This window comes from Gigantopelta aegis, chromosome 3 (assembly GCF_016097555.1).
Source record: "Gigantopelta aegis isolate Gae_Host chromosome 3, Gae_host_genome, whole genome shotgun sequence".
NCBI lineage: Eukaryota > Metazoa > Mollusca > Gastropoda > Neomphalida > Peltospiridae > Gigantopelta > Gigantopelta aegis.
The window spans coordinates 76,767,865-76,792,861 of record NC_054701.1 but is presented as its reverse complement, the minus strand read 5'-3'; the positions used below and the strand labels follow the sequence as shown (position 1 = coordinate 76,792,861).

The following is a 24,997-nucleotide window of genomic DNA, read 5'->3' as shown; positions in this document are numbered from 1 at the left end:
AGATTCTACATCTAACCAGAGTAATCGATCACTGTCGGTGGATCTATTGGGCTATTTCTCATTCCAGCCAGTGCAACATGACAGGTATATCAAAGGCCGTGGTATGTGCTATCCTGTCTGTGGGATGATGCATACAAAAGATCCCTTGCTACTAATGTAAAAATGTAGCTGGTTTTCTCTCTAAGATTGTATATCAAAATTACCTAATTTTTTAATTAGTAACAAAAAAATAGGTTACACAGAATTTTATTTTGGTAAGCACAATTTTCAGAGGCCTGACATACTACGGCTTTTGATATACCAGTTGTGGAGCACTGGCTGGAATGAGAAATAGCCCAATGGGCTCCCGATTGGGATCGATCCCGAACTGACCGCGCATCAAGCGAGTGCTTAAAAGTAAATACCACTAGGCTACGTGCCACCCCTAGTTAACGAAAGGCAGACCTTGCCATTTAAGTAGAGCTAGGGCAGGACGTAGTCCAGTGGTAAAGTGCTCGTCTGATGCGCGGTCGGACTAGGAATTAACTCTGTGGGCCCATGGGACTATTTCTTGTTCCAGCCAGTGCAACACAACTTTAAAAAAAAAAAAAAAAAACTTACCATTATAACCCCGACAAAGAACATGTAATGTAATTTTTACCTGCATGTAGCAACATACATTGTACATGTGTGTACTATAGTTACTGTTAAGTACTTCAGGTAAATGTAAAAGCATTTATTTTAACACCATCAAAATATAGTATTTCTAAATATTAGTTATCAAAATAGCGGTTTAAAATAACTAAGTGCATATATGACAGTTAGTGAATACTTTATATATATATATATATATATATATATATATATATATATATGTTTTAAAGCAATTAAATGTTTCTAACAAATATATGCCTTGATTATGAAAGCCATTAAATGTTATTTTAGGACACAACTAGTTTTTATTGTGGCGCAATCACAGGAAAATGTTAACAGGTTTTTTAATGAATGTATTTCTATCGGCACCGTCTGTGTCATTGTTCTACGTAAACTGCAGATATTGTTAATAACTTTTACCCATTTGCTAGCTAAATGTTTCTGATTATCTTTCCGAGTTTCTAGCTCATTTAAACAAACTGTGTGTTTAGGAAGACAGTAAGAAATAAATCAACCGTCGGTTGTTTGATTAGCTGTTTGATTAGCTATATAGCCGTGGGGTATCTGAGTATACTAGCTGTTGCAAAGTATTATTTCCTGGCTCAATTAATCTTTAAAGGACATAACAGGCACGCCAAGCTAACTGTGACAGGGTCAACCTAAAGGATATACATGTATATGAACATGTAAGTTATATTTATACTTACAAACAAAACCATACATTGTGTGACCTGAGAATTTTGCAAGATTCTGTCTGAAATTTTGTTCAAAATTGAGTTATTCTGCTTATATTGTAAAAAAAAAAAAAAATGAAACTGGCTACATAATGTACAGTCATAAACATGATATATTAAGAGAAAGTTTTATTGTTTATTAAGTGTTAGTAAATTTGTAATGATATATTAAGAGAAAGTTTTATGGTTTATTAAGTGTTAGTAAATTTGTAATGATATATTAAGAGAAAGTTTTATGGTTTATTAAGTGTTAGTAAATTTGTAATGATATATTAAGAGAAAGTTTTATGGTTTATTTTAAGTGTTAGTAAATTTGTAATGATATATTAAGAGAAAGTTTTATGGTTTATTAAGTGTTAGTAAATTTGCAATGATATATTAAGAGAAAGTTTTATGGTTTATTAAGTGTTAGTAAATTTGTAATGATATATTAAGAGAAAGTTTTATGGTTTATTAAGTGTTAGTAAATTTGTAATGATATATTAAGAGAAAGTTTTATGGTTTATTAAGTGTTAGTAAATTTGTAATGATATATTAAGAGAAAGTTTTATGGTTTATTAAGTGTTAGTAAATTTGTAATGATATATTAAGAGAAAGTTTTATGGTTCATTAAGTGTTAGTAAATTTGTAATGATATATTATGAGAAAGTTTTATGGTTTATTAAGTGTTAGTAAATTTGTAATAACACAGGTATGGCTACTTAAAACTTCAAGCTGCAATTCCTCAAAATGATGGTTTGTGCACAAACTTATTGAACTTTATAACTCTTGACCCATGAAATTAAAACAAAATGTAAATATACTTGGCCTGTAGGTTAAATGCAAATCAAGCAGAAGTTATAGTACTATTAAAAAAAAAAAAAAAAAAATGCAAAAATTATGTTATGTGATTTAAAATATAATACACGTTGTGCACAAAATATCTTCCATATATCTAAATATTGTTGCTGAATAATTTGACTATGCTTTCAAGAAAATAGTTCAAGTCAAGTTCGGAGGTGTAGGCATGGCTTAAATTTTTCGGTTCATTGAAATACAAATTAAAAAAAATAAGCACTGTTCAACTATGCAATCAGATTTCCATAAAGTGTATGGACAGAAAGAAAATTTAATTATATGTAATTATCTATATATAGATATAGCCTACCATGTATATGCATGTGGTGGCAGTAAGTTTCTTCTTTTAAAATAGAGCTGCATTTACATTATTTTTTTTTGTGTATGTCAGGCTATAGCTTATTAATTGTGCCTGTTGGCTTTTTTAAAACCAATCCCATATAGTGTCCTGTGACTTGTATATTAATGGTAGTGGTATGTGCTGCCCTGTCTGTGGAAAAGTGCATGTGGACCACAAGTTTCTTATTATTATTTAGATGAAATGTCACAATAATTATCATTACCAAATAAATATCTCTAGTTCAACCCCCTTACCCCCAAAAAGAGAATGTGCTGAGGTGTTGTTAAACAAACATTCATTGTCTTTTTGTGCAAACTGAGAAAAATAGTATCGCATGTACATGTTTGTTATCAACTAACTTAAATTTCAAATGGATTGATTTTTTAAAATAAAATATAAAAAGTCATGAACTTGTCAGATGTGTATTGCTTAATGAAGATAATTATTAGATGAATCAACCAATCGTGAAATTTGAAACTATTGTTATATATGTTAATAAATTTCCATACAGATGTGCTATGAAAGATATATTTCACCCATTTAAAGCATTAAATAAATGTTAGCAGAAGATTATTTTGATACTTTGAATTGTAATTTATTCAATAAAAACAAAAAAACAAAAACAACAAATGAACAAACAAGAACAACAAAACGAAGCAAACACAAACAAAAAACATCATTGTCATAACTTTGATAATGTTAGCATTAGTTCAACATTTTTTGTAGTTTCACAAGCTAGCAGACAAAAGTACATTTCTATTCTAAAGAAATGTATATATATATATATATATTCTATATATTACTGTCATAAAATGCAGCATTTTAGGTAAAGATTTATGGATAAAATGTTTAACATTTTATTCTTGTCCCCCACCCACTTCAAAATAAAATTATTGATAATATTAGGGTTAGTAGTCCATAATTCATTACCTTACAGACATATTTTACTTCATCAAAAGGATAATTTTGATACATAACCCACCGCTAGCACCACTACACCCCATTTTCCCTTTACTATTGTCTGCAGTTTTCATTTTGAAATACATAAAACGTTGAACTACAGGTGATAATATTTCTAAATCTAATAATACAATACACTGAATTCGCCTAACACGTGGTCTCCCTGGTGATCAGGTAGGATGGCCGGTGGGTGTTGTTCTGGCTGATGGTCCCGTTGCGTTTGGGCATCTGCTTCGTTGGCAGGCAGTACCGGAGGCAGAAGATCCTCTTGAAGGTGCTCCAGAACTTCTCGCTGAGCCAGCAGTAGAGCACGAAGTTGCACGACGACTTCAGAGCGAGGAGGATCTTTCCAACCAGCTTGAACACGATGAACCAGTAGGTGTTGATGGACGAGTCGAAGCAGATGATGTAGTTGTAGGCCATCATGGCGTTGTAGACGACGTACGGCCCCTGGCAGAGGAAGAAGGCCACGATGATGGCCAACAGCATGAGCGTGATCTTCATCTGCTCCGTTGATATGACAGACTGCAGCGAGCAGCCGACCGCGAGGTGATACCGGAGGTATCGGCTTGACTTGCGGATCTCGAGGATCAGTCTAAGGTTGAGAACGAGGAGGATGCTGAACGGCAGTATGGCCGTGAGGATTCCGTCGACGATCCACGAATACAGGCCTGTGTCGTACGCATCGCTTATCCAGTTGATGGTGATGATCTGCCTGCCTTTCACGGTCACGGTAAAGAACTTGAAGTCGAAGAAGTTGGGGATCCGCGTCAAAAAGGCCAGGATTGCGAGGACCACGATGACTGTCCGTGCGCGACTCATGTTGCAGATGGCCATGGCTCGCAGCGGGTGGCAGATGGCGATGTAACGCTCCACGGCCAGCATCACCGTCACCCACACTGATGTCAGGTGCGAGGCGTTCATGAAGATGCTGGAGTAGTGGTTGAAGATGATGTAGACGCTGGAGTCGATGGTGTAGCCATCAGTGCGGTTGACTTTGCCCAGGAGGATCTGTACGGACAGGATGAGCAGGAAGAGCAGGTCAGCGATGGCCAGTGCGACGAGGTAGCAGTTCGTTGACGTGCACATCGTCTTCCGGCTCAGGACAATCACCGTTAGGATGATGCCAATGATGCCGCTGCAGCACACGACCGGTAGGATGGTCGACTCGAGGAAGGTCGGTGGTACCATGTGTTTCTCGGTCGACATTTCATAGTAAGAACAGTTGGAATCGTCGTCGTCAATGTCCGAGGAATTGAAATAGTCCAATCCGTATCTTGTCATGTTGCACAAAATGGTGGTGGTGGTGTTTAGTAGCATGTTTGTGCTGTTGCTTATTTGTATATGGTCCATGGTGGAAATTTAACAGCTAGATACAAGCACAAAAAAAAGAGAAATAAATAAGTATTTGTTATTTGTGTGGCTTTTTTTTCTTTCTTTCTTTTTTTTTTGCTCTAATTCTCAGTTAGAAATTAGTTTAAATTTGATCTGTTTTGGATTGTTTATAATAATTTATTATATTTTTATGTTCATGTCCAATTAAGTTCCAAGTACTTTTAACTGTTTGCCTTCTACATCTGTATATTCACTAAACATGCAGGAATTATCCCAACAATCCTAAAGGAAAGTCTGTATTACTGTAATGAAAATTTAATCAATGAGGAATAACCAAAGAGAAAATCTAATTCATGTTGTGTAGACTACAAGTTCAAACATGCTTGATATCCAACTGATGCAACAGCACAAGAATTCTTTCCCAGAAAGTTAAATATTAGACAAATGTGTCTTAAGGATAACAAAGAAAATAGTTTGTCTTCTCCAGATCCAAAAGTTTTTGTTTTGTTGTAACATCAGTTTTCCTTCCATCTGCTAAACACTTCCTATAGAATTCTTTTCATCGAGATGTATTAATTTTCAGATATTAAATTTCAGTATTGATTGTTCACTCCTTATTTGTAAGTAATTTTGTTTCTTCACTCTTTTGTGCAATTTTCACAGTGTGGATTTTTTTCAGTTCTAAGTTTTAAAAAAACCCTCACAAACACAAAGCTACCTACTGTGCTTTGCTATGTCTTCTTAATCTACACATCATTTCAAATTTCACGTTTGCTTTTTCACTTAAACTTTGATAACTAATTTTATCCACACAATCCTGATACAAGTTTTTAAAGTTTGACATTTGTTTCATTAATTCAACATTTTTGAAAGAATAAAACCAAAAGTTACCTGCAATGGTTTTTGTAGCAATTTTTCACATTTTCTTTCAAAGTTGCTTCACTAAAATATCCTCAAATGGAATGACACAAAACTGTGGACATCGAGACTCTTAATAGTCAGAATTTCCTTTAATGAATCTGTAGGTTGCAAGAGGAGGAAAGTCAACTGCCCACCTTTTCTTCCCGGTCTGTTAATTCAACAAGGTATCATGTGTTGTCAAAGGAAATTGAAGAGACATGTTCGTTCTTCCTTTGTCATTAAAGCTAAAGGAGATACTTTCAGCATTCCAAGTGACAAATTATCCCAGCTAGGCAATTTGTCATATTTTTGCGTGCTGCGCATGTTCCTGGTGGCATCAGTATAATGGATTAACACTGACATGACATCGCGTGGCCCATAATTACAGAGAAATCAGGTGTTCCCCGATTGGCCAGTCTTCCAAAGTTGTTCCTCGATTCGCTGATTACGATGCATCGGAAATTCTGTCACTTGTCTTTCTCATCCAACAAGCAAGTAGGAAAGCACAACAGACAATAATGTTATAGAAGTTGGTAGAAGCAGACAGAACTTGGTAGTAACAGACAACAGGTTTTATTTTGTTTTTGTTATTTTTATTTTTTTTATCCCATCATTTATAATTATACATCACCGGTTTTTACTGTCACTTAACTAACACGTGCTGTAATTTTATACGTTTTGAGTGCACTGTCTGTTGAAAAGTTGTGATCAAGTCACATCACATTTGTATCTCCTGCAAAGCTATTTTTACATTGATTTTCAATTAGTTGTAATGAGCTGAAAAACAGGCGCGGCATGAGCAATTTCCTGTTATCCTGCAAACTGGAGCATTTTCACTGGGAAGTAGCTAAAGGAAATTGTCATTATACTGCAGAAACGTATCCTGTACTTTTTCCCAACCCAGTATTTGTCTTCATGTACGAATATCAAAGATGTGATTTGCACGGGTTTGTTTCTTGATGTCTCTGGTCCATTAAGCTACCATAGCAATTATCTGGGAGACGAGAGATGTCTGCATGTGTCTTATCTTAGAACCAGCTCAGTAGGTAAACACAAAATATAGGGGGAAGAAAAATTTGGAGTTGGTTAATTCAGAATTTTTGTTTGTTTGTTTGGGTTTTTTTTTTATGTTTGTATGGGTTTTTTATGTTTGTTTGTTTGTTTGTATCTATTATTATTATTTATTTTTTATTCATTTTTTTAAATTTATTTATTTTAATTAATTTTATTTCTTTATTTGTAAATTTATTTATTAATTTATTTTATTCATTTTATTTTATTTTATTTTAATTAATTAATTAATTAATTATTTTAATTTATTTTATTTGTTTTGTTTCTTAATTTCTTTCTTTCTTTCTTTCTTTCTTTCTTTAAATATCTATAGATAATTAATTAATTACTTTTATTTATTTTGTTTTCTTTCTTTCTTTCTTTAAATATCTATAGATAGTTAATTTTATTTGAATATTTATTATTTATGTAATTATTATTCTCTTGTTTATTCAGTTATTTAATCTAATTAATTATTTATTTTCAGTTACATTATATTCCAATCCATTCTATCTTAATTGTTTCATTTATTTTATTTTATTTTGTTATTTACTTATTTATTTAATTTTCTTTATATGTTAATTTATAATTTTCCCAACTTTCTAAACGTATCCACAAATATTTTTTTATGGAAGAAAAATTGCAAGATCATGTTTCCACTACTATTCTTATTTAAAAATTTTAATTTAAGTTTTTATGTGTTATTGGTATATCAAGTATTTTAACTTGTTTTCTCAAAGGTTTAACATAAATGTGTGTCAGATTTTAGAAAATTGCAAGAATGGCCTCTTTGTTTGAGTCACTCACAAAAATCTAGTTTTAATTAGGTAACCCATTTATAATCTGCACATTAAATATAGACATCATTTACATGATCATTACTGGTTACCCCAAAAAGAAATGGGTTACTAGAATTATTTTTTTTCCGTTACCTACAAATACATGTAGGTTAGGCAAATTAAAATATTTCTGAGGTCTTTGTATTTATATGGATGATATAATTTTTCAAAACAAAAATCTTCAAAAAAGAAACCACGTCAGCAAATGTTGGTTTGTTTGCACCACCAACACTTAAGAGGCCTCAATGCCCGAAAAGGGGGTGGGGAAACATAGACCAAGTTTTTAAAGTTTGACTTTTGTTTCATTAATTCAACATTTTTGAAAGAATAAAATCGAAAGTTACCTGCAATGTTTTTTGTAGCAATATTTCACATTTTCTTTCAAAGACAAAAGTTACCTGCAATGGTTTTTATAGCAATTTTTCACATTTTCTTTCAAAGTTGCTTCACTAAAGTATCCTCAAATGGAATGACACAAAACTGTGGACATCGAGACTCTTAATAGTCAGAATTTCCTTTAATGAAAGTTTGCAAGAGGAGGAAAGTCAACTGCCCACCTTTTGATTAATAAATCCTTGTACTCTAGTGGTGTTGTTAAACAAAACAAACTTTTTCTCTATGATTCTATGTCAAAATTATTAAATGTTTGACATCCAATAGCCGATGATTAATAAATCGTTATGCTCTATAGTGGTGGCGTTAAACAAAACAAACTTTTAACTTTAGCTTTCCTCTATAAAACATCTGGATCCAATTACCCAACAAACCTAATGACAAGTGCCCTATTAGAACTGGGAGACCGACATAAATTGTCTCGTTGAATAATTACTTTACCAACTCTGGCTCAACTAACTAATGAAGCTCACGCAAATACGTCATAATCAACACAGTACAATATGCCAATCAGGCGCCGTATTATTAGTCTGTCATTTGAACTAACCCTTACACACACACACACACACACACATACACACACACAAACACACACACACACACACATACACAAAGATGTGGCATTGATTTGGTCGTTTGATGCATGGGCTAAGGAAGATCATAGGTCTCCTGTAATGATTTAAATTCCCTGTCTTCTTGGTGCTATATTTAGCAGCGTCTTCACAAATGATCCGTTATCTGTCAAATAGATTGAGACGTTGTAGGTAGACATTATAGATTTGGGGGGACTCTAATTATTATTGTTTCAACAACAACATGAAATGTTTTTGTCTTGTTTTTACAAAGTACTTTTATAATGGCGAAGGTGGTGGAGTTGACAACATTGACTTTTGTGTTAAAAGTTTTGCGTTAAAGTTTTGCTTTTTGATTAGTTTCTCACAATCTATAAATCCTAGATCAATAAAACATAGTTTTAAGTTTATAGTTGCACCTATCGATGTTCATCACACAGTGCACCACAACTGGTATATCAAAGGCTGTGGTATGTGTTATCTTGTCTATGGGGTGGTGCATATAAAAAATTCCTTGCTACTAATGGAGAAATGTAGTGGGTTTCCTCTGTACGACTTACTGTCTAAATTACCAAATGTTTGACATCCAATAGCCGATGATTAATAAATCAATGTGCTCTAGTGGTGTTGTTAAAAAAAAACCCACACAGTCCATTGAAAATTTACATGGTATAGGCAAGACATTTAATTCCACAGAATGTGTTGTTTTTTAATATTGTTTTTATTATTTTTTTTTTTTTATGACTACTTCATTGACTGGAAAATTTGCTATATTTTAATGCTCCATTATATTTGCTGCTATTTAAAAAAATATATATATTTAGTGAGTTGGTTTCTCTTTAAAACTGTCATCTGAGGTGTTTGCATCGCAGGATCAAACCACCTCGGTGGATCCATTCAGCTCATTGTTTTTTTTCTCATTCCAACCAGTGCACCACAATTGGACAAAGGCTGTGGTATGTGCTTTCCTGTCTGTAGGAAAGTGCATATAAAAGATCTCTTGCTACTAATGGAAAAAAGTGTATCCTCTTTAAGACTATGCGTCATAATTACCAAATGTTTGACATCCAATAGCCAATGATTAATTAATCAATGTGCTCTAGTGGTGTCATTAAACAAAACAAATTTTAACTTTAAAACTTATTGTAGACTGGTGGTATGTTCTGTCATGTGATTGGTTCATCACATTGTTTTGCAGTCATAACACCCAGTCATACGGGGAGAGATTCAGCTCACTTGGTAGCGTGCTTACCTAAGGTGCTTGGGTTGAAGGATCGAACCCCCTCAGTGGACCCATTCCCAAATTGAGTTTTTCCCATTCCAACCAGTGTACCATGACACTAGTATATCAAAGGCCATGGTATGTGCTGTCTTGTCTGGGAAAGTGCATATAAAAAATTCCTTTCTGCTAAGGGAAAAAATATAGATGTTTGAACCCCCTCAGTGTACCCATTCTCAAATTGAGTTTTTCCCATTCCAACCAGTGCCTCCATGATTAGTATATCAAAGGTCATGGTATGTGCTGTCTTGTCTGGGAAAATGCAAATAGAAAATTCCTTGCTGCTAATTGAAAACTACTAGTAAAAAATTACCAAATGTTTGACATCCACTAGCTGATGATGAATGTGTTCTAGTGGTATCATTAAACAAAACATACTTTAACTTTAAACAAAACATACTTTAAATTATAACAAAACATACTTTAACTTTAAACAAAACAAACTTTAACTTTAAACAAAACATACTTTAACTTTAAACAAAACATACTTTAAATTATAACAAAACATACTTTAACTTTAAACAAAACAAACTTTAACTTTAAACAAAACATACTTTAACTTTAAACAAAACATACTTTAAATTATAACAAAACATACTTTAACTTTAAACAAAACAAACTTTAACTTTAAACAAAACATACTTTAACTTTAAACAAAACAAACTTTAAATTTTTTGCATTTCAGCCTGTACCTGCCTACATGGCACATGCAATGAAGACACAGGCGTTTGCAAAGCCCACTCGTGTGAGAAGCAGTTCTTTGGCATAAACTGCGACCAGAAACTGACTAAGTGTGGACAGGCTACGACTCTGTGTCACGCCTTCGCTACGTGCTACGAAGACGGAGATGAGTTCAGGTGAGTGCTACAATTCAATCAATATAATAACGCTTGCACATACATATTCATGCATGCATGCATGCATATGCAAACACGTGTGATTTAGAGAGTGAAGTGGGTGAGTGAATGGGTGATTCAGTGTATCGGTGAATCAAAGATGGAATGAAAACTGGCACAGTGGTTAAGCCATCAGACTACAGGCTGGTAGGTACAGGGTTTGCAGCCCGGTACCGGCTGCAACCCAGAGCGACTAACCCACTATCCTGGACAGAGCGACTAACCCACTATCCTGGACAGACAGCCCAGATAACTGAGGTGTGTGCCCAGGACAGTGTGCTTGAACCTTAACTGGATATACCGTATTTACCTGTGTATAACCCGCAACACAATTTTTAACACATTTTACAGGACTAATTCATATATAACACGCACCACTTTATAAGCCGCACATTACTTCAAATATTTACGGTAAAGTTTACTCGGGTTTTTAGGCAGTGGTTTGTTACTAAATATATACATGTATGCTATTGTATTTGTATATAATATATCTAAAAAGACACTTGTTTATATGTGACTTTAAAATTATTTACGATTATACTTGCTGTTTCTTTGTTCTCACAGTTTGGGTCAGGAATAGACAAAGGCCTGAAAGCATTGTAGGTAAAACTCCACATGTTCAATCAGCTGGTTGGGTATTGAGTGTAATAGATCTATACTTGATAACTTTTAATATTCAGTTGGTGGTGTTATATTATTCTGTACCAGTAATACGTAGTTTCAATTACAGTGTATTGATACAATTTATTGTTCCCATTCATACAGTCATTCATTGAAAAACCGGCATTTTCGCACAAACACAAAACTGCCAGTACTGATGATGCATGCACAGTATTGAGCAGTTTTGTGGATGTGACAAAGGTCACGACAATACAGTGGTGGTTGGTTGTGTGTGTGTGTGGGGGTTTGCTCATTTTAAGATGACACTTCTTGTAAACTACTATAAGACTGTCAGTGTAGACTTGTTGTGATAGCACCATGTGACCTGTATAGTTTATTACAACACTGATAAGTGACCTACAGATATAATGCATTGGGCATTGACTTGGAAATGACAGTGACGTCATGCTTGCGTTTACCATTGCATTGATGAACTTTCGATGTCATACATGTGTAGAACAACAAAAATCATCAGTTCCAATAGTTCAACTTTCTAAACACAATAAAACATCATACTAACAGAAGCGGCTTATACATTATGTGAAACTGATAATAATTTTTTTATACAAACCGCACCGTTATATAAACCGCCCCCTCAGACTAAAAAAAAAGAGTAGCGGGTTATACTCCACAAAATATGGTAAGCACGAAAATAAGTTGAAATGGAAATGAGTTTAGTCTGTTCATGAAAAGCTCTTTAATTTATAATTCCACAACTTTTAAGGGATTTGCCATCTTTTATCATTTCATTTTAATTTTGGGAAGGTATATATAGCCCTCTCCTGATGCCCCATTGGTAAAGATTGATCCCCGTTGGTGGGCCCATTGGGCTATTTCTTGCTCTAACCAGTGCACCACGACTGGTATATCAAAGGCCATGGTATGTGCTATCCTGTCTGTGAGATGTTGCACATAAAAGATCCAAGTTTGTTTTGTTTAATGACACTACTAGAGCACAATGATTTATTAATCATTGGCTATTGGATGTCAACTATTTGGTAATTTGAACATATTGTCTTAAAGAGGAAACATGCTACATTTTTCTATTAGTAGCAAGAGATCTTTTATATACATCATCCCACAGAAAGGATAGCACATACCACAGCTTTTGATATACCAGTCATGGTGTACTGGCTGGAATGAAAAATAGCCCAATGGACCCACTGACGGGGATCGATCTTAAACCAGCCATGCATCAAGTGGGCTATACATCCTGCCCTGTGTACAAGAGGGGCCGGGACGTAGCCCAGTGGTAAAGTGTTCGCTTGATGCGCGGTCAGTCTAGGATCAATCCCCATCAGTGGACCCATTGGGCTATTTCTCGTTCCAGCCAGTGCACCACGACTGGTATATCAAAGGCTGTGGTATGTACTACCCTGTCTGTGGGATGGTGCATATAAAAGAACCCTTACTGCTAATCAAAAAGAGTAGTAGCCCATGAAGTGGCGACATCGGGTTTCCTCTCTCTATCTGTGTGGTCCTTAACCATATGTCTGATGCCATATAACCGTAAATAAAATGTGTTGAGTGCTTCGTTAAATAAAACATTTCTTTCTTTTTTTCAAATCAAAGTGAGAGAAAAAAAACAAAAAAAAACCCAGCACAACAAAAGAAAAGTAACATAATTATATTAGTAATAGAATGTTTAGGGCCAATTTCACGAGCATTCATTACAAATGTTTGTTTGGTTTAACAACATCACTAGAGCATATTTATTAATTAAACATCGACTATTGGATGTCAAACATATTGTAATTCGACTCATAGTCATCAGAGGAAACCTGCTACATTTTTCCTAATGTTATGTCATGTCATAGGGTTTTACGTGCACATTCAGAACAAGCTGTTGTAGCGCACGCCTGTCGTGGGCACAAGAGCCGGCCTTGGCCGGCTCCTCCGTCCATGACAGGAAAGGTGGGGGGAGGGGAGAGGAGGGACCGCCTGCAGCAAGGGATCTTTTATATACACCTTCCCACAGACAGGAAAGCAAATACAACGGCCTTTGACCAGTTGAGAAAGAAATGTTTTATTTAATGACGCACTCAACACATTTTATTTACGGTTATATGGCATCAGACATATGGTTTAAGGACCACACAGATTTTGAGAGGAAACCCGCTGTCGCCACTACATGGGCTACTCTTTCGATTGGCAGCAAGGGATCTTTTATTTGCGCTTCCCACAGGCAGGATAGCACAAACCATGGCCTTTGTTGAATCAGTTATGGATCACTGTTCGGTGCAAGTGGTTTTACACTTACCCATTGAGCCTTGCGGAGCACTCACTCAGGGTTTGGAGTCGGTATCTGGATTAAAAATCCCATGCCTCGACTGGGATCCGAACTCAGTACCTACCAGCCTGTAGACCGATGGCCTGCCACGATGCCACTGAGGCCGGTTTGACCAGTTGATGTGCACTGGTTGGACCAAGAATTTTTTTTTCTCAGTTGAATGGATCCACTGAGGTGGTTCAATCCTGCGACACAAACACCTCAAGCGAGCACTCAACCAACTGAGCTAAATCCTACTTCTTCATTACAAATGAGTAAATTAATCTATTTTCTTTTTAATGGCTACAGACTAAGAATAACACATTTCTCACCATTCTTTTCCTTTTTTACATGGAGTCTACTTTTAAGTTAAAAGATGCATAAAATCTAAAATCAAAATGAAGAAGCAATTTGAAAGTGGAAAGTTTTCCGAATGTACCAGCATGCTAATACAATCACTAACCCTAATCCTAACCCTAAGCCTGAATATATGAATGCTGGAACAATTGGAAGTCTTGTCCTGAAAGTACTGCTAAAGCAATATATGTCCCCTACTGGGCCCAACACATTTTCATATCTCCTAAGTTTAAGGATGGCTAAATTCCCAAGAAACTCAAACTTGATCTGTAACAGTACATGATAAAGCTATTTAAAGTTTTTGTAGGAGATATCACTGGCACTATAATTTGGGATACTTTCCTAGGAGATATCGTTTCTTATAATCTTGATTGGTCAAATTTTAATCACTGCATTCTAATTAAAATGAAAAGTATGATAATGGATGATAAAAAGAATACCCCACTTGTGTCTTGTAATATCGTAATTTATCAGCACTTGTTGCAGGATCGAACCACCTCAGTAAATCTGTTCAACTGATTGGGTGTTTTCTTGTTCCAACCAGTGCACCACAGCTGGTCAAAGGTTTCCTTTGTTAACAACAAGTCAGAATTACCAAATGTTTGACATCCAATAGTCGGTTATTAATTAATCAATGTGCTTTAGTGGTGTCATTAAACAAACAAAACAAAAACTTTTAAACTCTTAAGTTCAAGGGATATAACTGTGTCAAAAATGGGTCAGTTGCAATGAAGATCAAACTTCATCTGCATCAATTCATGTTAAAGCTATATACAAAATTTCAGCTTAATATCTTGAGACATAGCCAAAAAGTTCTATATGCAAACTATATGTAAGACAAATGGACAGACAGAATGAATGAAGACATAGCAAAAAAAGTCTATATGCAAACTATATGTGAGACAGATGGACAGACAGAATGAATGAATGTTTGATGACACCGCAGCACAAAAATACACATTGGCTATTGGTTGTCAAACAAAGATCAGACAAATAGACAGACAGGACACAGACAAACCTATAGTTCCTCCAGTTGAATTGGTAGGGGACTATAAGCCAGAAAAAATAAAGGTCGGTCTCTGGTCAGACCAAAGTTCCAGATGCAGCTTTTTAAAACATTTTTTTATTTTAAAGCATGGATTGCACAGAAAAGGTGGGTATATTTGATACCGAAATAAGGGGCATATATAGAGGATACTCACTGAGTGTCTTGTAATATCATAATTTATCAGCACGAATTGATAAAAGGATGAAATCGGAGGCTTGCTGAGGATTTTTATACTTTTATCAACGAGTGCTGGTAAATTATGATATCACAAGACACGAGGGGGGTATTCTTTTATCCATCCATTATCATTCTTTCCATTTGCAACAATTGTAACCAATGTCAGTAATGTGGGTTGAATGTCATTATATTTGGCAGTGGTAGACTCATTAACAGAACGACAGTGGTGTGACATCACTAAAGATAGGTTTAGCATGGAAACATACACAGTGACGTAACAAAAATAAGCGATATCTCTTAGGAGAATATCACAGGAGATATCGCAAATTATAGTGCCAGTGATATCTCCTACAAAGGCGTTTAAAATTAAAATCAGAATGCACATCCTAGTTCATGCGCGATGGCATTTTGACTCCAAATGCGGTTTTACGTCCTGGCAAGAAAAGCCCGGCGAAAAGCAATGTCATAACCCGGGAAATTAATCTTTAAAATATTGACGTGCGAGGGTCAAAATTGATGCGCATGCTGACTAGAGACCAAAAATTAATTTTGTTTGGCCTTACAAAAGGCAAAATATCAGATTTGTACTCTTGGACCATGAAATATTGAACACTTGAACTATGCTATTTCTGACCCTGATAATTGGTGTCCATACAGAAATATGTAAATACAGGGGATCTGTGGGATTTCTCACAGTCATAACCAGTTCTTAATGCTGTTATACTGCTGAAGTTTTCCTCCATGAGCCAATGTAAATTCTCGTTATTTGCAGATTGAATTACAATTAGAGGTCTGCACTGCCTGGCATGGAAGGGAATTATTCTGTCTCTAGGCTGAGGAATCCTATCAGATAGAATTTTGTCATTATGCTGAACTGTTCAAAATTAAATTTGCTACGCCATTGACAGTCATTATTCAGTGTTATTTTGCTTTCAGTCACAGACTGGTTTTACCAGTTGTCAACAATGATTCATGTCTCTGCCTTCAAACTACATGTATACTGAACTGCGCTGAAAACATCTAACCCCAAATTTCAGTTGTTCATTATTGCTGTTGTATGTGCAGGGTTCCGTAAAACATTACATATTAAAGGAAATCCTTGTCCGGGTCATATCTTTCTTATCAATTCATATAGGATCATCAAACCTATCATGCAAATAATAATAATCAATAATAAATCATGCAAACACAACTTAGGATGGCAGTGTCTTGTGTACACTAACTAGGTCACAGTGACCTATTTTTGATGGGCGTATTATGTACCTTACTGATATTCTTGTTAAAAGGTAGATTAAATGTGAAGTGCAGATGTTTCGTTAAGGCTTATAAAAAATAAGTTTTATTAGAAAATGTTAAGTTTATTGGCAATGGGAATTGATTTGGTTCAAGAGAAGTTATATAGGGCTGCATTCAGAACATATTTGTAGATCTATATTGCTAGGATCACCTGCTAATGATTTGAATGGCTTCCAACATTCATTTAACATTAAGTACATGACATTGTATAATTAAATACCAGGCTATAGTGAGCATTTTTGTAACATCACAGTGGTCTCACATCAGTCTCTCTCTCTCTCTCTCTCTCTCTCTCTCTCTCTCTCTCTCTCTCTCTCTCTCTCTCTCTCTCTCTCTCTCTCTCTCTCTCTCTCTCTCTCTCTCTCTCTCTCTCCCTCCCTCCCTCCCTCCCTCCCTCCCTCCCTCCCTCCCTCCCTCTGTTATCCCTGGTTCTGTCTCTCTTTCCCTGTCTCTCTCTGTCTCTGTCTGTCTGTCTTTTCCTCTCTCTCTGCCTCTCTCTCTCTCTCTATCTCTCTCTCTCGCTCTCTCTCTCTCTCTCTCTCTCTCTCTCTCTCTCTCTCTCTCTCTGCTATCTCTGTTTCTGTCTTTCTTTCCCTCTCTCTATCTCTCTCTGTTATATCTGGTTCTGTCTCTCTTTCCCTGTTTCTATGTCTCGCTGTCTCTGTCTGTCTGTCTATCCATCTATCTCTCTCTCCCTCTCTCTCTCTCTCTCTCTCTCTCTCTCTCTCTCTCTCTCTCTCTCTCTCTCTCTCTCTCTCTCTCTCTCTCTCTCTCTCTCTCTCTCTCTCTCTCTTTCTCTCTCTCATTCTCTCACTTTCTCTCTCTCTAACTTTCACTATAAATCTTTCTTTCACTATAAATAATTATGGCAATAAATAAATATTGTCAACCGAACAGGAGACGGTGAATGTCTTAGCCATTACACCACCAAAGATAATCCTAACGTTACTTTTGTTTTTTACCCTAAGCCTGTTCTGGCAGTAATTTAAAGACTTAACCGATAAATAGGTTATATTTCCCCAGTAAGCACACTGGTACCTCTACAGTGGACAGACCCTGAGAAGTCATCAGCAATGTGATGACAGTGATAATCATTGAAGACATCCACTCGGCATAAAAGTCAAGGATTATCATCACAGAGGTGGTGTGTGTGCGGAACATAGTATAGTTAAGTCTATAAATTAGTTACAAGTTGGGTAGCCGCACCTACACAATGTCATAGCTCCATCACTCTTCAGCAATTTTATAAATGATTTAGCTAAGGATCTATTGGACCATAAATCCAATGATACTAAGTTTAGTTTAGGACTTTTTGCAGATAATACTGCATTTTGGAGAGCTGGAGAATGTATTAAAAAACTTAAATGTGATATTCAAAAAGATATTAATAATCTTCAAAAGTGGGCGGACACCTGGGGGGTGACCGTCTCCAGATCGAAGACTGTCCTGATTACCTTTGCTAATAAATTCAATAAATATAAAACTAGTTTAGATTTAACATATAAAGATACTCCCATACCACAGGTTAAATCGGTCAAATTTTTGGGAGTTATCTTCGACCAATGCCTCTCCTTTACTATACACATTAACAAGGTAGTCAACGCCTGCAAGCAACATTTAAATATGCTTAGAATGCTCACTGCTACCACATGGGGCGCCAATAGGCACACCATGCTTACCATCTTTGAAGGTCTTATAGTCTCTCGCCTCCAGTATGGAGCTCAGGCCTTTAGTAACGCCTCCCCCACTCAGTTAGCAAAGTTGGAGGCCACCTATAGTAATGCCCTCAGAATAATAGTGGGGGCCTGCCCGGGTACCCCCAATGACAGCATCAGGGTGGAGCTTGGCATACTTCCGTTGAGTGTGAGGAGAACCAAACAATGCCTTAAATACTGGTTCAAGGTTAGGAGTGTTGTACCTACACATCCGGTGTCCCTTATGACACAGGTTAATGTTAATACTGGGAACATAATAAATAAATCTGTGCTTGACTTTACTAATCGTATAGCTAATAATTTGGAGCTGCTGGACTTGCATCTCAGTGACAATGCCAGCGCCTTGAAACTGTCCGGTAGGTTAAAATACCCTACAATTAATTTAATACTAAGACAAGAAACATTAAAAACTGAATTTTTACCATTTAAAAATATTATTTTTAAAGCAGCCCTATTTGATGTATATTTAGACTATATTTGTATCTACACGGACGGTTCCAATGATCCTCTGTCGGGCAGGACCGGTATGGCATTTTATGTCGACAGGGACATGAACGAAAAACCATTTTCCTGCCGAGCGAGGCTGACCGACCGGATTTCAGTATATACTTCTGAACTGGTGGCCATCCTCTCGGCATTAAAGTGGATACTATCAACTATTAATAAATTAACAGAACCAAAAAAATTCTTAATACTCTCTGACTCACTTAGTTCACTGCAAGCCATTGATGCTGGTAAGTTTAGCAGCTCCTACTTAATACGGCAAATAACAAACCTTATTAACTATATAATGGACAAAGGTCACACCGTTAAGATGGAGTGGATCCTGGCTCATGTAGGCATCTCTGGCAATGAGCTGGCCAATCAAAATGCTAAAAAAGCATTATTACATAATGTAATTAATATAAATATAAAGCTTAACTGTAATGAAATTATGTCTGCAGCACATAGTAAGTTAATTTCGTTTTGGCAGACTGAGTGGGACAGGAAAAAAAGACTGTGGCATTATTTAATTAAACCTAAAGTAAACAGTGAAAGTCCTACTTATTTAGACCAACAGACTACTAAATTAATTACTAGACTCCGTTTAGGAGTATCTATGGGCCTAAATGAGAGCAGAGCCAGAATTAGCAAATTAAGTAAACCAAACTGTACCGGCTGCGGTAGGGTGGACAATGCTCATCATTTTCTATTCTACTGCACTCGGTATAGTGGTGAGAGAATAACACTTAAAAGTACTTTTATTAAACATAGTATTTCCTTTAACCCAATAGTTATGTTCAATCCGCCTAAACATTGTAAAATAGAAATAAATAAAGCTATACTTAACTATATTAAAGAGACTGGTGTAAGGATTTAGGTTGGTAACATTATTTTAGAGGTCGGCTGGGCTGGCGTGGGCGTTAAGCGTGCGAACCATGCAAGCTTTATTGATATCTTGAGAATAAAATATATTTAACTACAAGATTGGATAGAATATTGACCACCATGTATTTTAATAAACTTGATGGACGAGTATAAATAATGTATAGTTATTGGCCGGATACACTGCGGCTGGGAGAGCGGCTTTGGGATTATTGCAGCTCGCAACGATATGCCGGTACCAAACTTGGTAAGTCTTTGGTTGGGAGGTTGGTCACAACGGCACATTGGTGCCGGCGGACCCACCCCTCTTCTAATTTTTTATTTGTTTTATTTTATTTTTTTATTAATGGACACAGTATGAGAGAGTGTGTTGAGTACGCAAGGTGTCTAGACTGGCGTCGTTTCTGGTGGGACTCACACCTGGCAGTGTGGGCTCTACTCGGGCGCCGGCCGGACTGGTAGAAGTTTGTCTGGTATATTGTATGTGGTTGTGTGTTTTGTTTAGGGAGTGACCGTTCACACCGAGGTGAGAATGGATTACTTCCCTTTGTTTTAATATGTATTTTTAGTTATAAAATATACTTCCTCTTAGTATTTTATTTAATGTTTTAATCATACATGTACCTTTCTTTTTAATAAATAGGTTTTAAATAGGTTTTAAACAGGTATTAATTTAAGCAGTCCCTATTTAATACAATTAAAAGAAAATAACCGGACTGCTACTTGGAGCTGTCCACCTAACGAATAGTGGTCATCTGGACGACATCAAGGTTTATATAGCAATGACTTTGTCATCCGTATAGGTGACGCACCCTAGCGGGTGTATGCGTATGAATGCTTGAGGAATCCAGCAAGACACCTCGGAGCCAGTTAACAACAACGACGTGGACCCAGAGTTACGTTGCCACCACTTCTGTCCGGACGCGATTGGCGGGTTGTTCAACTCATATCATACCCTATCCAATCATTTCCACCCTTCCTTCCTTTCATATCAACATTTTAATTCGGTCCAATTGGCTGTATGGATAACCTTGGGATGGACGGGATGGGGGAGGGACGCTGTGTTAGGATGCCTTTTGGGTGCAGTAGGGCGTAGGCGGTTTCGACCGATAGTAATGCCTGGTAGGAGGCCTCCCCCCCCCCCCCCCCCGGCATGCCTGCCCCGTGGAAATCCGGCCGGCTTTTTGGGCTCAGCCTGGTGTTTTACGCTGGCTAGATTGGGCGCGATGCCCCACCCACCTATGCCAACCTCCTTCCTCGAGGGCTAAGGATAGGTAACTAATTTAAATTAAATTGTATTATTATCGTAATATAACTAATTTGACCAGCCCGTTCTAAAACTAGCACCAAATAATTATACTTTAAATGCTATAGCCTGAATTTATGATTTCTATTGGTGCCTTTAAAAAAAAAAAAATATATATTATATTTTAAATAATATACCATGTAGGTATAAACAAAGATAATTACAGTATTGACCACCCCTTTAAATTAAATATAATGGTCTTACCAGATTTATATTATATGTCCCCATCATATAATTACCCCTACCCCCCCCCCCCCCCCCCCCCCGCCATGGAACCGTGGGCTGGCGAAGTCAGAACATGGATCCATGGTGGGCGTGCCTGAACCTTTTTGGAGAGGGGCACGGGAAAAAAGTTCCAATCCAATACACAATGTACATAGTATACCAGTAATATTTTATGTGATATTGCAGTCACGTTGTATCTGGTTACTCAGTACAGTTTTGTAGTGAAAATAAATTAGTTTTCTTTAACGACACCACTGGAGCACATTGATTAATTAATAATCGGCTATTGGATGTCAAACATGGTAATTCTGACTTTTAGTCATCAGGAAACCCGCTACATTTTTCCTAATGAAGCAAGGGATCTTTTATATGCACTTTCCTACAACAGACATGAAAGCACATATCATGGCCTTTGTCCAGTTGTGATGCACTGGTTGGAATGAGAAAAACAACATCAGCTGAATGGATCCACTGAGGTGGTTCGATCTTGCAACACAAAAACCTCGAGCCCCTGTTTTGTAGTGAATGCTAATTTTGTTCTTCTTAGTTATTTATTCTGTTACATAGCACCATGTTGTTGTTTTTTTGGGAGGGGTTTTATTTTACTTTTATTTTTATTTTTAATCTAATTTTAATTTTTTAATTTTAATTTTGATTTTGATTTTAATTTTAATTTTGATTTTGATTTTGATTTTGATTTTGATTTTTTTTTTTTTTTTTTTTTTTTTTTTTTTTATTATTATTTTTTTTTTAAATTTTAATTTTAATTTAAAAATAAAATTTTAATTTAATTTTTTTTTTTTATCCTTTTTGCTAGGCCCACCGATGGGGATTGATCTCACACCGACTGTGCATCAAGCAAACACTTCACCACTGGGCTACATCCCACCTGTTAACAGTAATTTATGTCAGATATGTATATGTTGTTATTGCAGATGCTGGGATGGGACATACCCCAGTGGTAAAGTGCTAGCTTGATGCACGGTCAGTTTAGGATCGATTCCTATCGATGGGCCCATAGGGTTATTTCTTGTTCCAGCCAGTGCACCATGACTGGTATATCAAAGGCTATTGTATGTGCTATCCTGTCTGTGGGATCGTGTAGATAAAAGACCCTGACTACTAATGGAAAAATGTAGTGGGTTTCCTCTCTAATACTAATGGAAAAAATTTAGACTAAATAATATTATGTCAAAATTACCAAATGTTTGACATCCGATAGCCGATGATTGATGAATAAATAGTGCTTTAGTGATGTTGTTAAACAAAACAAACTTTAACTTTTTATTGCAGGTGCCAGTGTCCCCCAGGGTACGACGGTGATGGGTTGAGCTGTACTGAGATAGATCCGTGTCTGAAACCAGACCGTGGTGGATGTCACATTCAGGTAAATTCATACACAGTGAACACCCATCAACATCACACTCCCAAGGGACCATTGCAAGAAGTCTGGTTTTAAGGGGTATCTGGACTAGAGAGGTTATGTTCTATACTGATATTTAAGTTTTAATAGGGCTGGGCCATAGTCCAATGGTTTAGAACTCATCTGATGTGCCACTGATCGAGGATTGATTCTTGTTGATGGGCCCATTTGGGCTATTTCACAACTGGAGTAACAAAGGCCGAGGTATGTACTAACTTGTTTCAGGTACTGGAATAATATTCTAAGCACAAAACCATATCAGCGATTTATCCAGACATTCAGTGGGTCCAAAGGTAGGCCTCTTCCCAAAAGAAAGTGGCACTGAAAATTAACAATTATTATGCTCAAAATGTCCAGTATATATATATTTAAATCATGTCTGTTGGAATAAATTAAGTTAACAGTGGGGTACTGCATCATTCGGTGGCCTAAAACATTATCCCAAGTTTAATTTACTTGTGCTATCACATGTGGAACCCTGGCAAAACAATCCAGGATATTACATTTCAAAGAACTTTATACCTTTAAATTTCAGAATTTATTTCTTGGAAAACAACCTTACTTTTTTTTTGTCTTTGATAGGCCACCTGCACCAAAGTTGGCCCAGACATGCCGCGGTGCACCTGTGACAAGGGATGGGTTGGAGATGGCTTTACGTGCTATCCAGCCACACCGTGTATGAACCGTAACCACTGCCACAACAAAGCTGTCTGCAGGAGTGCTGAAGCAGGCAAGGTAATTGTTTATTCTGCCATCACAGAACAGTCGGTACAATCAGGGATAGCTAACTCTGGGTGATCAAATAATTTCGCCAAATTATCACAAAAATGCAAAATCTACAGCTATTTGCCAACAAAATATCAATTATTACACAAATTGTTTTCATGAATTAATTAATTCATTCATTTCAATTTATTTTTGTGCTTATATCCAGTTACAGTTCAAGCACACTGTCCTGGGCACAGACCATAGCTGTCTGGGCTGTATGTCCAGGACAGATGGTTATTTGTTAGATGTCAGTGAGAGAGAAGAGGGTGTAGTGGTCTTATGCCTAAAATAAAATTCTTCAATGTTCTTAAAATTTGCAATTGGCCAACTTGGCAAGTGGCAGAGCTAGCCTTGAGAATTGAATTAAATTTAATTGCATGAAGAAGTTAATATCACCATCACAGGATATTGGGAGGAATTTAATTGCATGAAGAAGTTGATATCACCATCACAGGATATTGGGAGGAATTTAATTGCATGAAGAAGTTGATATCACCATCACAGGATATTGAGGAAGAAGGGAACAGAACTCTTTTAATGTGCCAGTGACCAGGGATATTGAGTGAAATATTCATTTGATGAAGAAGTTAATATATCACCATCACAGGATATTGGGAAGAATTTAATTGCATGAAGAAGTTGATATCACCATCACAGGATATTGTGAGGAATTTAATTGCATGAAGAAGTTGATATAACCTTCACCGGATATTGTGAGGAATTTAATTGCATGAAGAAGTTGATATCACCATCACAGGATATTGTGAGGAATTTAATTGCATGAAGTTGATATAACCTTCACCGGATATTGTGAGGAATTTAATTGCATGAAGAAGTTGATATAACCTTCACCGGATATTGTGAGGAATTTAATTGCATGAAGAAGTTGATATCACCATCACAGGATATTGTGAGGAATTTAATTGCATGAAGTTGATATAACCTTCACCGGATATTGTGAGGAATTTAATTGCATGAAGAAGTTGATATCACCATCACAGGATATTGTGAGGTAATTTAATTGCATGAAGTTGATATCACCATCACAGGATATTGGGAGGAATTTAATTGCATGAAGAAGTTGATATCACCATGCGAGGATATTGTGAAGAATTTAATTGCATGAAGTTGATATAACCTTCACCGGATATTGTGAGGAATTTAATTGCATGAAGAAGTTGATATCACCATCACAGGATATTGTGAGGAATTTAATTGCATGAAGTTGATATCACCATCACAGGATATTGGGAGGAATTTAATTGCATGAAGAAGTTGATATCACCATCACAGGATATTGGGAGGAATTTAATTGCATGAAGAAGTTGATATCACCATCACAGGATATTGAGGAAGAAGGGAACAGAACTCTTTTAATGTGCTCATATCCCAAAAAGTTCAGGCACGCCCACCCCAGACTTAGCCTCTAACATCGCCAGTGACCAGGGATTTTGAGTGAAATATTCATTTGATGAAGAAGTTAATATAGGGTTCGAACTTAACAACAATAGCGATTGCTACAGCCACAATTATATGAATTGCCATAGCTCAGGGGTTTTGCCACTGAACAAAAATTATTGCCATTGGTTAAAAGGATAAGTTTTAGTTTTACAATTCTGT

The 24,997-nt window shown here is 36.3% G+C and overlaps 2 protein-coding genes across 2 annotated transcripts in view; one reads left to right on the top strand and one right to left on the bottom strand.

Annotated features, from left to right (window-relative positions):
* Positions 1–24,997, top strand: part of LOC121368841 (stabilin-2-like) — a 138,038-nt gene that overhangs the window by 62,671 nt on the left and 50,370 nt on the right. The window contains exons 18-20 of the mRNA XM_041493589.1: positions 10,558–10,729; positions 22,480–22,573; positions 23,192–23,344. Of these exons, the coding sequence (XP_041349523.1) occupies positions 10,558–10,729; positions 22,480–22,573; positions 23,192–23,344 (419 nt within the window). The remainder of the gene's footprint in view (positions 1–10,557; positions 10,730–22,479; positions 22,574–23,191; positions 23,345–24,997) is intronic.
* LOC121369096 (sex peptide receptor-like) lies at positions 3,424–4,820 on the bottom strand. Its single transcript, XM_041493948.1, has one exon. The coding sequence runs from the start codon at positions 4,786–4,788 to the stop codon at positions 3,652–3,654; it is 1,137 nt and encodes a 378-aa protein (XP_041349882.1). The 5' UTR covers positions 4,789–4,820; the 3' UTR covers positions 3,424–3,651.

Coding starts and splice junctions, on each gene's coding strand:
- LOC121369096 (XM_041493948.1), bottom strand. CDS start 4,788: ATGACAAGATACGGATTGGACTATTTCAATTCCTCGGACATTGACGAC.